This window comes from Stegostoma tigrinum, chromosome 13, assembly GCF_030684315.1.
Source record: "Stegostoma tigrinum isolate sSteTig4 chromosome 13, sSteTig4.hap1, whole genome shotgun sequence".
Taxonomy (NCBI): Eukaryota; Metazoa; Chordata; class Chondrichthyes; order Orectolobiformes; family Stegostomatidae; genus Stegostoma; species Stegostoma tigrinum.
Genome location: NC_081366.1, coordinates 9,148,857 through 9,165,804, shown reverse-complemented (window position 1 = coordinate 9,165,804; position 16,948 = coordinate 9,148,857). Strand labels below are relative to the sequence as shown.

The 16,948-nt window shown below is 43.8% G+C and overlaps 1 protein-coding gene across 2 annotated transcripts in view; it reads right to left on the bottom strand.

Annotated features, from left to right (window-relative positions):
* Window positions 1-13,534, bottom strand: part of dctn4 (dynactin 4) — a 46,192-nt gene extending 32,658 nt beyond the window's left edge. For both annotated transcript variants that reach the window (XM_048543361.2, XM_048543362.2), the window contains exons 1-2: window positions 13,361-13,534; window positions 5,914-5,984 (exon numbers count right to left, since the gene is read on the bottom strand). In XM_048543361.2, coding sequence (XP_048399318.1) covers window positions 5,914-5,984; window positions 13,361-13,495 — 206 coding nt within the window. In that variant the 5' untranslated portion in view covers window positions 13,496-13,534. The remainder of the gene's footprint in view (window positions 1-5,913; window positions 5,985-13,360) is intronic.
* Between the last annotated feature and the right edge of the window lie 3,414 nt (window positions 13,535-16,948).

Below are 16,948 nucleotides of genomic sequence, written 5' to 3'. Positions count from 1 at the left end.
CTACTGTCCCAACACAACCTGCGAAATGTAGTAACTTTTGCACATATACACCCAGGTGCTGTTGTCCCGTTTAGAGTTGTACCCTTTAAATTTCTCCATTCTCTGAATACCAAAGTATATCGCATTGCACTTGTCCACATTAAATTTCATGCGCCACCCATCTGCTCACTGTTATCATCTACTATGGTCCGAAGGGATTCCTGGGATCCAATGGAACAGGAGTGCAGGTGATGGATACATTAATTAAAGGTTAATTGGCTATGAATTCATAGAATCAGAGAATCCATAAAGTGCTGATCAGCCCATCAAGTATACATCAACCCACCGAAGGGCATCCCACCCTATCCTTGTAATCCAACATTTAGCATGGCTATCCCACCTAGCCTGCATATCCTCGGACAATGGGAGGAAACTGGACCACCCACCAGAAACCCACACAGACACGGGATGAGTGTGCAAATTGGCTGAATAGTGAGCAGTCGGCTGAGAGTTTTATGGAGAGTGGTTAACCGAAATTAAGCTCTCACTAAAATGTATACACTTCAGCAAACACGTTTATCTTCACTGCATAACACCCACTCCTCCAACCTGTTCGAGTCCTTCTGCAGATCAACTCTCTCCTTATAATTATAATGCTTCCAAGTTTCACATTATTTGCAAATTTTGAAATTGTGCCCTGTGCCCCAAGGTCTAAATCATTATAGGATAAGCCAGGGTCCTAAAACTAACCACCATAAATCTTCTCCCTCAATTACATCCATGAACCATTACTTTGTTTCCTCTAACTCAGCTAAATTTGTGTCAACTTCCCTGCTGTTGCTTTTATTCATGAGCCTAACTTCAATTAAAATGCTGTTGTGCAGCATTGCATTGAATGCCTTCTGAAATTCTTTGTACGTGACATTAAGAGCATTAGCCTCATCACACCAAAAACTCCAGGAGTTAGTTAAACCTGATTTTTCCCTAGAAAGTCCTACAGGCTCTTCTCAATTAACTTTCAATTAATTTTGTCTCAAACTATTGCTTCTAGAAGTTTAACCAAACTTAACTGACTGTTTTACCTTATCCTTGCACCTTTTGTTGATCAAGTGCACAATGTTTACAATTCTCCAGCCCTCTGGCACCACACATGTTGAAGGAAGACTGAGGGCTTCTTTTTGTCAGAGTCTCCACAATTTCCACTTTCATTCCTTCAGTAATCTTGGATGCACGCATCAGTCCTGGAACCTTGTCAATTTTAAGTACTGAAAACCTAAGCAATACTCCCTTCAATAGCAATTTAAAATTCTTCTAGTGAATGAATCACTTCTCTCACTGTGGCCTAGGTATCAACATGTTCTTGACAATGAAAGATGTGAAGTATCCATTTAACATTTCAAACATGCCCATTGCCTCCACATATAAATCCATTTTTTGGCCCTTAATCAATCGCACTTCTTCCACCTCATTTTTAAGATTTATATGTCCATAAAAAATTTTGGAATTCCCTTTTTCATTAGCTGCCAGTCTCCCTCCATAACCCTCTTTTTATGTTTGATTTTTTAAAAAATTACCCTTCTGAACTGTCTATATTCAGCCCAGTTATCAACAGTACACCAGATCTGACATCAGAGGCATTTTTTTTCCTTTATCCTAACTTCTACCTGTTGTCTTCAGGAGGTTCTGGATTTTTTTTCCCCTTTGAGGGAATACCTTGACTGTGCCAAAACCATTTGTTTATTCTGAAGGTAACCCATTGTTCCTGCAAACCTTTCATTCTAAATTTTCGACTAGGTCCATTCTTACCCCACCAAAGGTGGCATTCCTCCACTTATTAATCCTATACTAATTGTTCATTTTACCTTTATATAGTCACCCTAAACTTTATGATATAGTGATCATGATTCCCCAAATAAGTCCCATTGACACTTTATCTTAATTGACCCACCTCACTTCTGAGAATCAAGTCAAGCAGTGCCTCCTTGCTCATTGAGCAGGAAACATACTGCTGGGAATTCTTGCACCTTTACCCTTTACGCTACAAATATTGCAGTCTATATTTGGAAAATTAAAGTTCCTCCATTATAACTATATTTTTTCTCTGCTCTGCAATTTCCTTATAAACTTGTGGCTCTTTGTCCTTGCCACTTTCGGTGGCCTATGGGCTGCATTGAGCAATGTAATTGTACCTTTTTTGTTCCTTAGCTCCAAACAAGACGATTGTGTCATGATCCACATGGGACCTTTTGTCTTCAACAGTGTAATACCCTCCTTGATTAATCACATCACCCCTCCCCCATTCCCTCCTTTCCTATCATTCCGTTACCTATTGTCTCCAGAAATATACAACATCCAGTCCTGCCCCTCTTTGAGCTAGGTCTCTGTTATAGCCATGTATTTCCACTTAACAATTTGCACTGACAAGTCAGACTTATTTACCACATTCCATGTGCTCTCATACATGCAGTAATCCCAATTTAGGCTTCATTACCTTCTATCTTACTCTAATCCTACTTATTAATTTACCATTCTCTATTCTAGCCCCTGCTCTCTTTACCAGAACTTGGTACGGGTTGGTACACTTCCCTGTTATTATCACCTGGTACTCATGTTCCTGCTGAGTTTAAACCTCCAATAACAGTACAAGCAAGATGCCTCAGAAATGACGTTTCCAGCTCTGTTCAGCCAAAACATCTGGCCTGTACAGATCCCATCTTAAGAGCAATATCTTAAGAATTTAAAGTCCTCCCTCCTGCACCAACTTTCCAACCATGCAATCTAAGTTACCTTATCCCATTTCTAGGCTCACTAGTGATCAGAGATAACAAGAACGGCAGATGCTGGAGAATCCAAAAACACTTTTCCATCCCCACCCTTGTCCGCTTTCTGGAGAGACCATTCTCTCTGTGACTCCCTTGTTCGCTCCACACTCCCCTCCAACCCCACCACACCTGGCACTCTCCCCTGCAACCACAGGAATTGCTACACTTGCCCCAAAACACCTCCCTCACATCCATCCCAGGCCCCAAGAAGACTTTCCACATCAAGCAGATGATCACTTGCCCAACTGCCAATGTGGTATACTGCATCCGCTGTACCCGGTGTGGCTACCTCTACATTGGGGAAACCAGAGGCTTGGGGGCCGTTTCGCAGAACACCTACGCTCGGTTTGCAATAAACAACTGCACCTCCCAGTCGCGAACCATTTCAACTGCCCCTCCCATTCCTTAGACGACATGTCCATCCTGGGCCTCTGCAGTGCCACGATGATGCCCCCCCTCCCCACGAAGGTTGCAGGAACAGTAACTCATATTCCACTTGGGAACCTGCAGCCCAATGGCATCAATGTGGATTTCACAAGCTTCAAAATCCACCCTCCCCACACTGCAACCCAAAACCAGACCAGCTCGTCCCTATCTTCCTAACCTGTTCTTCCTCTCACCTATCCCCTCCTCCCACCTCAAGCCGCACCTCCACTTCCTACCTACTGACCTCATCCTGCCCCCTTGACATGTCCATCCTCCCTGGACTGACCTATCCCCACCCTACCTCACCACCTATCTTCTCCTCTATCCATCTTCGATCTGCCTCTCCCTCTCTCCCTATTTATCTCAGAACACTCTCCCCATCTCCCTTTTCTGATGAAGGGTCTAGGCCCGAAACGTCAGCTTTTGTGGTCCTAAGATGCTGCTTGGCCTGCTGTGTTCATCCAGCCCCACACTTTGTGATCTAGGCTCACTAGGTCTTGGCACTGGGAGTAATCTGGTGACAACTAACTTTGAAGTCATGCTTGATAATTTTCTACCTAATTTCCTAAATTATAAACATAGGACCGCAGTCCTTTTCCTATCTACACTATTGGTTCCAATGTGGGCCATGACTGCTGGCTGTTTACCCTCCCTCCCTCCCAAGGAAACTCTGCAGCCATTCAATGATAGGCTTGGTCCTAGCACTAAATTACAATGTACCATCCTTGGCTACTACCTTCGATCACTGAAACATCTAACTGTTCCCCTAATCACCTAACTCTGAGCTTTTCCAGGCTTCCCCACTGAGCAGCTGAGTCACCGGGCTCTAATGCATGCTCCAAATGAACAATCACTCCCATTAGAATTCAGAACTGCATACTAGTTGGACAGCAGAAGCCACTTGGGAGACTCCTGCACTACGTTCCCATTCCAACTGCCTCACCTGTTCCATTTCCCTCTGCAAACTCTAAAGTTGTGGAAATACTGCATTGAGAATTATGTTATTCTATGTTATTGCTCAGTCTCTCAGCGCATTGCAGCTGCTGCTCAAGTTCCAAAATCTGGACCTTGAGCTACATTTTTTTCATTAGATTCCCTACAGTGTGCAAACAGGCCCTTCAGCCCAACAAGTCCACACTGTCCCTTGCAACATCCCACCTAGACCCATCTCCCTATAACCCACACACCCCTGAACACTATGGGCAATTTAGCATGGCCAATCCACCTAGCCTGCACATCTTTGGACTGTGGGAGGAAACCGGAGCACCCAGAGAAAACCCACGCAGACACGGGGAAAATGTGCAAACTCCGCACAGACATTCGCCCGAGGCTGGAATCGAACCTGGGACCCTGGTGCTGTGAGGCTGCCGTGCTAACCACTAAGCCACGGGACTTTAAATGACATTTTCTCCATAAATGGTAACCAAGGTCACGGGAAACACTGAGGAGTTCCCACATAGTGAGGGCATGCCTGAGATTCAATTAGCCCTGAGCATTCTTTTTATTATTTAACCTTACCATAGCTTTAAAAAAAGTTTCCAATTCTAACAAACCTTACAACTTGTAATAAAACCTCACTAGTACTGAAAAATCTGTCTATATGCTCAAGACATTTTACTAGTTGAAACATACTTGACTTAAGACACCTTTTTCCCCTTGAAATATGAACTTTATTCGCTCAGGCATTGTCTCCAGACAACCATTTGTAAATCTTGTCCCTTATACATAGTATAAGTCTCTGATGAGTCATTGCTAGCATTGCTTTCTGCTACAGAAATTAACTGACTGAACCAATAATTTATAGCTGCCACTATCAGGAAACACTTGGATTGGACCAAACGGTCTGTCTCCATGCTGTATGGCTTATGACTCTACAATTTACATGTGGACCAAATTTCGCTACTGCACTTGATCTGCATCCCACTCAGGCATAATCTCCTGACTGTGCACTTCTTAGTTTTGTGGGCAAACCTGTAGAAACAGCAATAGAAAAGCTAGGACGGAAATTAAGATTTTGTAGACCTAATAATCATTCATGGTTTTGATCAATATGGAGAAACTGCTTTTACTGACAAGAGGGCCAATAACTCGTGGGTGCAAACTTGACATCATTGGATGTAAACCAGGAGAAATTAGACTTTTTTTAAAATTCATTTGAGAGACTCTGCCATTGTTAGCTGGCTAGCATTTACTGTCCACCTCTAATTGCCGAGGGCAGTTTAAGAACAAACCATATTGCTGTGGGTCTGCAGTCACATGTAAGCAAGACCAGATAATGACAGCAGATATCCTTTCCCGAAGGACATTCGTGATCCAAGCAGGCTTTAATGACAATCGACAGTGGTCACATGATGTAAACTTGCTTTTTTAAAAAATTCCAGATAGCTATTAAATTTAAATTTCATCACATGCCTGTGGTGGAATTTGAGCCCATATCTCCAGAACATTAGTTTGGTTATCTTAGATTGCAAGCCTACTGTCATCACCATTGTGTGGCATAGTCACCCACTGCAGGGAATTGCTTTAAGTCATGAAACGCTTAATGAAAACAACTGCACAGTTTTCAAGGAGACAGGATGGAACTCCCAATTGGACATCAATTAATTTCACAAGCCTAGATTGCAGCAGTCACATCGAACAGTTTTTACAATAATCTGAATTTCTGGTAATAGACAAAGCAGCTTGCCTGTTCTTTTTGAGCTTTGCTTCAGCTGATGGCATGTTCTCCAGACAGCTTGGACAGTAATGGGAGTCCACCTAGAAACGGCAAGGTAGACCATTAGCAGCTGCACAACATCCAACTAAAACTGCAGGCAGTCTAACAGCTTATTAACAAATTACAACATCCACAAATACAATGGCAGCTGGAGCTGTGTGGTGACACTTTCACGTGAATCAGAAATTTGTTGGTCCAAGCCCAACTCCAGACATAAACCCTCAATGCAGTAGTGAGAAAGGGCTGCAGTATCAGAGAAGGTTGCATAGAGAGGGTGAAGTCCTCAAGGGGTTTATCCTGTACTGAAAAACAAATCATCTGTTCGTTATTTCATTCCTGTTGTTGGACATAATGGCTGCGGTATTTCCAGCATTACAAAGCTGACTATATGCCCAAAATACGCCATTGATTGCAGAATGCTTGAGGATATTCCAACTTTCACGAGTTCTCATCTTTCTTTTCCTTATGACTGACTGCTAATAGATGAGACAACAATAATGAACATTGACATTGCACCCACATAAGAGAAAAATGCTCAAAGCAAGTCAGTGAAAATGAAATACAACAGAGCCCTAAAGGCAAACATATTGCATGCAGTGACTGAGCTCTAGTTGAAACGACTTTGTAAAAGAAAAACAAGCAGGGGTGACCAGGGGTGACCAGGGAGAAAAATCTTGGGAGTGGCATATATTCACTTGAATGAACAGCTGCTAGCTGGGACAATAAAAAGCTGGATTCAGAAGGAAGTTGGGTTGAAGGAGTTGGCAGAAGGACTGTAAAGCTGCAAGGGTTACAGATACAGGGAGAGGCGAGTGAAGGACTTAGGCACAAGAATGATAACTTATGGAGAACTGAGAGTCTAGCAGTCAATGCAGATGACTAATAATGGGTGACACACGTGATATAAAATGAGAACAGAATAATTTAAGTTCAGTTGAAGACTATAGAGTTTGGAGATTGTCAATTAGGCCATCTAAAGATATATTCAAGATTTCAATGGTACATGTGGTGGACAAAGGCAATAAATTTCAGTCAAACATCAAGATATACATATACAATCAAGGACATTGGCAGAGCAATTGCTCGAGAGTGAATGTCCACTCAGTCACAAGACAGAAAAATATAGATTATTCATTGGTTGGAATTTTGACAAGTTTTGCCCTTAATGAACAACCAAACTAGCACCAGAAGCTAGACCACAGTTAGCTGAACATGCTGTTTACACAAACAACAATGGACCCATTAAAAGACCCTTCCAAAGATGCTGTAACAGGTGTAGAAGGCAGCCACAGATTTTATCTGCATCCAAGAATTGTTTGAGCTATCTTGTTACATTTCGAAAATCATAAAAATTGCCGTGACATTTCAAAAGAATCAGGTATCTAACCACATGTATTTCCAACGTTGCCATTTCCACACCATGCTGTTGAGTTTGCTTATTGTTTCATATGTTTAATTACATTCATATGGCTTGTCTTAATCACATCATCAGATGCAGGCTGACTGCAAACCACATCAGTTGGTTTTTAGTCAGTGAGTGAAAGATGAGCTAAATCCCACTGGTCTACACAAATGTATCCAAATCATTCTTACTTGCCCCTCAGCAATACCCCTGCCCTCTGCTGAGCTCCCCAATTTATGTCTTTATAATTTCATGATTTGGTTTCTGCAAATGCTGTGCAGATTGCTCTCCCACCTACTACTCACCATAAGCTACAAGTCATATGGAATATCGATGGAGAGTTTGAGTTATAGGGAGAGGATGAATAGGCTTGGTCTTTTTTCTCTGGTGCATCAGAGTGACCTTACATAGATTTATAAAATCACGAGGGGTAGGGATGAGGGTGAATAGGTCTTTTTCCTTGGTTGGTGAGTGCAAAACTAGAGGTCACAGGTTTAAGCTGAGAGGTAAAAGATTTAAAAAGGACCTAAGGGGTAACTTTTTCACAGATGGTGGTGCCTGTATGGGATGAGCTGCCACAGGAAGCAGTGCAATTACAACATTTAAAAGGCACCTGGATGGATACATGATTAGGAAGAGTCGAGACAGACATGGGCCAAATGCTGGCACATGGGACTAGATCAAATTGGGATGTCTGGTTGATGCAGACAAAGTTCAAAAGGTCTGTTTCTGTGTTGTATAACTCTGTCAGATGGGCTGGATGCAAGACTTCTATTCTTGCCTTGAACCAGGAGTTTGCAGTTCAAATGCTAAATAGGGATGGAGCAGATAAGCTTAAGTGTGACTACAGTGCAGAAATGAGGGCTTGCAGCACTGGGGCATCTTCTATTAGGTGGTACATCAAGATAAGTCTCCACCAGCCCGCAAAGGTAGGTCTGGGGAAAAAAAAATCCCATGGTATTATTCTGCTGATCCGACTGATATTTCTTCCCCCAATCAACCTCACCAATCAAAAATAATTGGTTATTTTATAAAGGTATTTGTGAAACTTTGCTCTACTCACATTTAATTACAACGAACGATGACACATCAAAAGCCCTTTAACTAGATTTTATATAAACAGAAAGACACAAAACCATGCAGCAAATTATCAGAGGTCCTGTGAACTCATGTCAAGATCCCTATTCTCACTTCCAAGATCACTATTGCCACTACCTGGTAACGCAAAGGTCTTTCTCTACCATTCACACCTCTCATCCGCTGGACTATTTTGGATTCAACAGCACTTTTTAAAAATTTTACTCATGCGCTATGAGCGTTGCTGGCAGGGCTAGCCTTTGTTGTCCTTCTTTAATTGCCCTTGAACTCAGTGGCTTTCAGAGAGCAACTAAGCATCATCACATTACTGAGAGTTTGTAATCACATGCAGGCCAAATGACTTCCTTAGTGTTAGAAGGATATTCATGACTAGTCACAAGGTTATGCATCACAAACAAAAACAGAAACTCAGAATGCATTCTGAAGGAGGGTCTCTGGATTTGAAACATTAACTCTGTTCTCTCTCCATGGGTGCTATCAGACTTGCTAATTTTCTCCAGATTCCAACATGTGCAGTTACATTTATGGTTACTTGTTTTAATTGATTCAAATTTCGCCACGTGCCATGATGGGATTCAAAACCTGGTACGAGGATAATAGTCTGGATCTCTGAGTTACTACTCCAGTGATTTTACCACCAGACTACCTTCTCCCTGCCACTTACTAGCTAATAATTACTTATAATCCCAGTCAGTCTCTTTACTGATGGATCTGGTAATTGCCAGTATTCGCTCCAAAGAAAAGTAGCAATCATAGAATCCCTACTGTGTGGAAACAGGTCCTTCAGGCCAACAAGTACACACCAACCCTCGGTGCATCCCACCCAGACCCATCCCCCTATAACCCACCTAAGCTACACATCCCTGAACACTATGGGCAATTTAAGCACGGTCCCCATCATTGCCTCACTTCAGAGCCTCATAATCCTAGTACTGACTAACCAGGCTCTGGAAACTCTTTTCCCTGGTCTTTTATCAGTGTTCTTACTAATTTAGTGAGCTCCCTAACTTTCCTCTTATCCACCCTGTTCCAGTGAAAACAGTCTTAAGACTTCATCGCTCTCTCAGACCAAACAGCACATGCTGATTTTGATCACCAATTCAGGGTCCAACATTTAGCCAGGCAGGGCTGTTTCCAAATTAATTTTGAGGAGCTATGGATGTACAGAGGAGACACCTGAATTGTCTTGTTTCCTCATGAAAAGTCACGACCCATTACATTGAGTCCGTTTCCCTCCTGAAAGACAATGTATGACCTGCTGAATATTTCTAACATTTCCTGTTTTTATTTCCGATTTCTGACATCGACAGCAAGTTGAACTTTTTGCTGTTGTAGTTTGTTCTGAATCTACATTTTTCTTTTATATCCCTCAGCTTTTCTGACATGGATTTTTAATTGGTTTCTGCACAATCCAGTACTCATCCAAACCCCCTTCTCCTAACAGCCTGGACAATCCACAAAAACTCATTTTTCCCTTTGTCAGCCAGTCTGGAAGCCAGATTTACTTTGTCCAACTTTGCTGATTTTGGATATGGGTTTGTTCTTTAGGCTCAGCATTATTCCTTTAAATATGTTCCATTTGTCCTCTATTGAAATGTCAACCAACATTCTCTTCAAATTGTTTTTTTTTCATTCTTCCTTCTTCCCTACAAACTTTGCCATTTACAAAGGTTGTAGGAGCTGTACACTATTTCAGTTAGTCCACAGATGGAACTGTGACCACAGTTCCGGTCACACTCGATTGTGCTGGAGCAGGTGCAGAGAAGATTCACCAGGATGTGGCCTAGGACTGAACTCCTTCTACAAAGAATAGATATGCTTGGGTTGTTTTCTCTGAGACAAAAAAAGTTGAGGGGCTGGCAGGTGTACAAGGTTATGAGCGGCATGGACAGAGCAGAGAGAAACAGCTGTTCCCCTCAAGTGATGCGTCAGTAACAAAGGGACATAATACTAAGAAGAAAGGCAGGAGATCGGGAGGGTAGGGATTTAAGAAAATTCTTTCTTCACTAAGGGTGGTGGAATTCTGGAATGCACCACCTGGGAGGGCAGTGAGGTAGGAAACCTCACAACCTTTAAAGAGATGGGCATTTGAAGGTCATAACATTCAAGGCTATGGGCTTATTGCTGGAAAGTGGGACGAGTGACACTTAGTATACTGTTGGCAGTATGGGCTTGATGGGCTGAAGGGCCTCCTGAACTGTATGATTCTATGAATTATAATCCTGACTTCTGGATTTTGCTGCAATTGAATCTCACAACTTCGTACTGAATTATTCTGGTTTTTCTCACCGTTCTACATCTTCCATTTCATCATCTTATGTAGGTCATTTATAAATTCCAGATCAAGACAAGTTGTGAATCAGTCAAGTGTTATGCCCAGCCAATATGATTCTAAATCACATTGTTTTTTATTCAGATTCACAGTTCATTGATTGAAGAGATCCATCATAATAATATTTGAAAAAAAGGAACACAAGAATCAGAAAGAGGAAACTATCCTCATGGTGGTTTGCAGCATTACACTGAAGTTACCCTGGTTTTTTCACATTATAGAATATGAATGGAATTCTTTCAACCGCTTACTCCACCCACAGTCTCAATTTAATTTTCCACTGTTTTCTGACTTACATGCTAAATATATGTATTAATTCCGGTACATTTGTCCCTGCCCTCAGTGAACAGAAAATACTTCATGACCTGAGATAATGGGAACTGCAGATGCTGGAGAATTCCAAGATAATAAAATGCGAGGCTGGACGAACACAGCAGGCCAAGCAGCATCTCAGGAGCACAAAAGCTGATGTTTCGGGCCCGAAACGTCAGCTTTTGTGCTCCTGAGATGCTGCTTGGCCTGCTGTGTTCATCCAGCCTCGCATTTTATTATCTTGGGATACTTCATGACCTTTTCTTTTTCTACTGAACAGGGTGGTAAATAGTGAGCACGACAGTATAAGCCACATAAGGATATCCACTTTCTACAACAGTGTGACATAATGCACTTAGAAAGTGTTAGTAAGGCAAAGGATGGCAATATGAATAATTGGCCCCTGTAAAATCCTGAAGATAGATAAAGCCCTCGAGAAGTCACAAGGGGTACTTGCCTTTATTAGCTAAGGGATAGAAAACAGGCACAGAACGGTTATGCTGGAATTGCAGAAAATGCTGGTCAGACCACATTTGGAACACTGTGTGCTATTGTGGCTACCATGTTATGAGAGGGTGCAGAGGACTTGACAGTCTGAACTGTGAGGAAAGATTGGATAAGTTGACTTAAAGAAAGCTGATAGAAAGATTAGATTTGCAGTAAAATTTGACAGGTGATCCAATACAGGATGTAAGATTGAGGTGGAGAGGAAGGCATATTTTTTCATTTGTAGAGGAGTCAACATCCAGAGGGCATAATTTTAAGGTGAGGTAGAAGCTAAGAGGAGGGTTGAGAATTTTTCCCGTGTGCGTGATGAGTCAGAAACACTCATAATATCTAAACAACATTTGGAAATTCACTTGAGTCACCATAGCCGTGAGCCAAAGCCAGAAAATACGATTAGTGTGGTCAGATTTTGAGCCAGCGTGCAGTTAACAGGCCAAATGGTCTCTTTCTGTGTAAATGTCTAGAATTCAATTTCTGTAACCACTTCCAGTCCTCAAGCCTCGGATTTCCACACTCCTTCACTTCTGACTGCTTGTGCATCTCCAATGAAAATCACTCAAACATTGACAGCCATGGCTTCGGCTGAGTGTTCAGCCTTGGAATTACCTTCCTGAGCTTCCTCCACTTTACTACCCCTCTTGCTTCCTTACAACACTCCTTAAACCTAGGGTCATTGCATGCCTGAGCACTGCCTCATGTAGTCTGTTGTTAGACTCTGTCTGACAAAGCTCTTATTTGCAATCGTTTTTCTACATTAAAAAGCACAAAGGAAGGAAAGTTGTTGCTGAAGACTCTAACCATCCCTGAACACAGGTTTGACTGGCTTCTCAATGACCATTTAATCATGTAAAACTTTAATGAAAAAGATCCAAACTAAGCATAAAAAAGAAGCAATACTAATCAAGACATAGCAGTTGAAAATAGACATAGTTTTGATAACGTCTTTGGTGCCTGAAATTCTCAGCCAGAACTGTCAAATCAGGTCCCATTGGTGGCATGGGTATCATGTTATGATATGATGCTCGAGACTGAATCATCACAGCATTTCCAATACAAATCTCCAACACTAAGGATACTACCACTCATTGTGCTTTGTGAAAGAATTGGAATAATTAAAATTTTGCTTGGCTTTTCAATAGCAATGATTAAGAAAATTGAAACACTACTTGCTTTTGACAGATTGGACATACGGTGGTGAAGGAGTGTTGAGTAAAATTCGGAGGATCAGAAATTAGGTATGGGTGGCTGTTGGTTAGACATTAGGTCACAAGGGTGATGGAGAGAGATTGAGCATAGGATTGAAAACTGGAGGAATAGGAACAGCCTGATAGAGGTGGGGAGTGGGATAGATACGGAGGTCGGATCATGCCTGAGTCAAGAAGGGTCATTGTGCCGAATCGTTAATTCTAATTCCTGTCCACATCACAGATGCTGCCAGACCTGCTGAGCTTTTCCAGCAATTTTTGCTCTTGTTTCCTCAGACAACGCCTCCTCCCCACTTTACCTCTGGGGTGTGGTCTGATGGGCGGCGAGAAGGGGCCGGAATGGGGCTCCCTCGGTGCCCACATCCCATCACCCTGGGGCCAGGACCCACCCTGCCCCGTCACCATGGAGAGCCCTGACTGACAGGAGGGCACCGGGTGAACAGGTGGAGGCTGGGCCGGAGGTGGCCTAAGGGTGGGGGTCGGGCCTGGGCCTGGGCCGGCGCATTAGTGGAGGAGGCGGACGACAAAAAAGTCGGGATTGAGCGCAGCGGCGGCACCTACTTCGTGGGAGACGCACTCGAGCGAGCGCAGCTCATGGCAGTAGCGGCAGAAGTAAAGCTGAGAGAGCGGCAGCCGCAGCTTCTTGTCGCCGTGAACCAGGTACACCACCCGCTCCAGCTGCAGCAGCGACGCCATCTTCCCCGGGTCACCTGACTCGGCGCGCTGACGTCACCGCCGTTGTTTCACCCCCAACCGTGCCAGACGCGATGACGTCGACGGGAGCCCTCCGCTGTCCCAGGAGGAAGGAGGCCATTCAGCCCATTCGGTAGCTGTGGTGGAACTTGTGGAAATATGCAAACAGAGGATATAGAACCCCGAATAGCCCATTCAGTGACTGGGATTGAACATTTAGAAATATAGAAACATAGAATACAGGACAAGAAGTGTACCATTCATCCTATTTAATGGCAAGGATAGAATGGAGGTATTTAGGAACAAGAGTAGGCCATTCAGATTATTTAGTGGCTGGGGTAGAATATAAGAACATGGCAACTGGAGCCATTCAGCCCCTGTGTTATTCCTTGTGATCAGGTCAGATCTGTGGCATGTCCCCATGTACATTTCTTTGGCTAATACCAATTTAAAATTAGTCCAGTTCTGATCAAGAGACATACAGGACTTAAAATGTTAACATTTTTGCCTCTCCACAGATGCAACTGAGGTAATGTCCACTGTTGTCATTTAGATGTGACTGGAAGGGAATCAGGGAGGGAACTAAATATGAAAGGATGCATGTCCCATCAAAAATGACAGGCAGTCGGACAGAGGGTGAGGAATGTCAGTGAGGAATGAAATTAAATCAACAGCAAGAAGTATTTGAGAGTCGTAAAGTGTGCCCAGAGTTGAGGAACCATGAGAAAAGACCCTGATAGTAGCTACGTACGGGCCTCCTAGCAATTGTAAGGATGTGGGAAAGAGAATAAATCAGGAGATACAAAAAGTAAGTAAGAAAGGCAGTATTGCAATAATTATGGGGGTCTTCAAAGTGCAAGTGGACTGGGAACGTCAGGTTGGTAGAAGATCCCAAGGAAAGGAGTTCATGGAATGTCAATGAGATGGTTTTTGGGAGTAGCTTGTAATAGACCCCACTAGGGAACAGGCAATTTTGGATTTGGTGATGTGCAATGATCGATTGCTTTTATTGTCACGTGTACTGAAACACAGTGATAAGCTTTGTTTACAAACAGTACAGGCAGATCAAAGCAAGCAAAGGGCGTACAGATCAAAGAGACTTAGACACATACAGATTACATTGAAGGTTACATTATTTGAAGCAAAAGTCCATTCAACAGTCTGATAACGGCCAGAAAGAAGCTTTTCCTGAGCCTGCTTGTGTGTGTGTTCAGGCTTCTGTACCTTCTGCCTGATGGAAGAGGTTGTAGGAGATCGTTACCAGGGTATGATGGGTTTTTGATGATTAGATTCCCTACAGTGTGGAAACAGGCCCTTCAGCCCAACAAGACCACATCGCCCCTTGAAGCATCCCAACCAGACCCATCCCTCTATAACCCACACACCCCTGAACACTACAGGAAATTTAGCATGGCCGATCCACCTAGCCTGCACATCTTTGGATTGTGGGAGGAAACCGGAGCACCCGGAGGAAACCCACGCAGACATGGGGAGAATGTGCAAACTCCACACAGACAGTCACCTGAGGCTGGAATTGAACCCTACTTCCTGGCACTGTGAGGCTACAGAAGGAACCCCGAGGGGGAAGTGTCCATAATATGACAGAATTCACCCTGTAGTTTGAGGAGGAGAAGCCGAAATCCAATGAAACGATATTAAAATTGAGTAAAAGTATCGACAAAGACATGAGGGAGGAGCTGACCAGAGTTGATTGAGAAGGGAAGCCTAGCAGAGAGGATGGTGGAGCAAAAATTGAAAGAGTTTCTGGGAATATTTCACCCCAAGGATGAAGAAACATACTTCGGGGAGGATGAGGCAACCCTGTAGCTGACAAGGGAAGTCAGGGACAGTACAAAGGTAATAGGAAAAGCATACAATATGGTGATGATGAGTAGGAAGTCAGATGATTAAAAAATCTTTTAAAAAGCAGCAGAGGATACCTAAAAATATCCATAAGGGGGAGAAGATGAAATACGAGGGTAAGATGGCAGGTAATATTAAAGTAGATTGCAAGAATTTTTTTTACATGTATATTAGTGAGGTCAGAGTGAACATTGGATGGCTGGAAAATGAGGCTGGAGATGTAGTGGCAGGGAACAAAGAAATAACAGAAGAACCAAATAACAAAGTGTGGAGCTGGATGAACACAGCAGGCCCAGCAGCATCTCAGGAGCACAAAAGCTGACGTTTCGGGCCTAGACCCTTCATCAGAGAGGGGAATGGGGAGAGGGAACTGGAATAAATAGGGAGAGAGGGGGAGGCGGACCGAAGATGGACACTTCAGCCAAATACAATTTGACTCCACCACCCAAGACATTTTTCCATCCCCACCCTTGTCAGCTTTCTGGAGAGACCATTCTCTCCGTGACTCCCTTGTCCACTCCACACTCCCCTCCAACCCCACCACACCCGGCACCTTCCCCTGCAACTGCAGGAAGTGCTACACTTGTCCCCACACCTCCTCCCTCACCCCCATCCCAGGCCCCAAGATGACTTTCCATATTAAGCAGATGTTCACCTGCACATCTGCCAATGTGGTATACTGTATCCATTGCAACCAGTGTGGCTTCCTCTACATTGGGGAAACCAAGCGGAGGCTTGGGGACCGCTTTGCAGAACACCTCCGCTCGGTTCGCAATAAAAAACTGCACCTCCCAGTCGTGAACCATTTTAACTCCCCCTCCCATTCCTTAGACGACATGTCCATCATGGGCCTCCTGCAGTGCCATAATGATGCCATCCGAAGGTTGCAGGAGCAACTCATATTCCGCTTGGGAACCCTGCAGCCCAATGGTAACAATGTGGACTTCACCAGCTTCAAAATCTCCCCTTCCCCCACTGCATCACCAAACCAGCCCAGCTCGTCCCCTTCCCCCCACTGCATCCCAAAACCAGCCCAGCTCGTCCCCTTCCCCCCCACTGCATCCCAAAACCAGCCCAGCTCGTCTTCGACTCCCTAACCTGTTCTTCCTCTCACCTATCCCCTCCTCCCACCTCAAGCCGCACCTCCATTTCCCGTCTACTAGCCTCATCCTGCCTCCTTAACCTGTCCGTCCTCCCTGGACTGACCTAACCCTTCCCCACCTCCCCACCTATACTCTCCTCTCCACCTATCCATCTTTGGTCCGCCTCCCCCTCTCTCCCTATTTATTTCAGAACCCTCTCCCCATCCCCCTCTCTGATGAAGGGTCGAGGCCCGAAACATCAGTTTTTGTGCTCTTGAGATGCTGCTTGGCCTGCTGTGTTCATCCAGCTTCACACTTTATTATCTTGGATTCTCCAGCATCTGCAGTTCCCATTATCTCTGAGAAGAACCAAATAGGTACTTTGCATCAGTTTTCACAGAGGATGACACCAGCAGCATACTAGAGCTTCAAGAGGGTCAGGGGGAAGAAGTAATTGTAGGGACCATCACTGAGGAGAAGATGCTGGGGATACTGAAATGTCTGAAGGTGG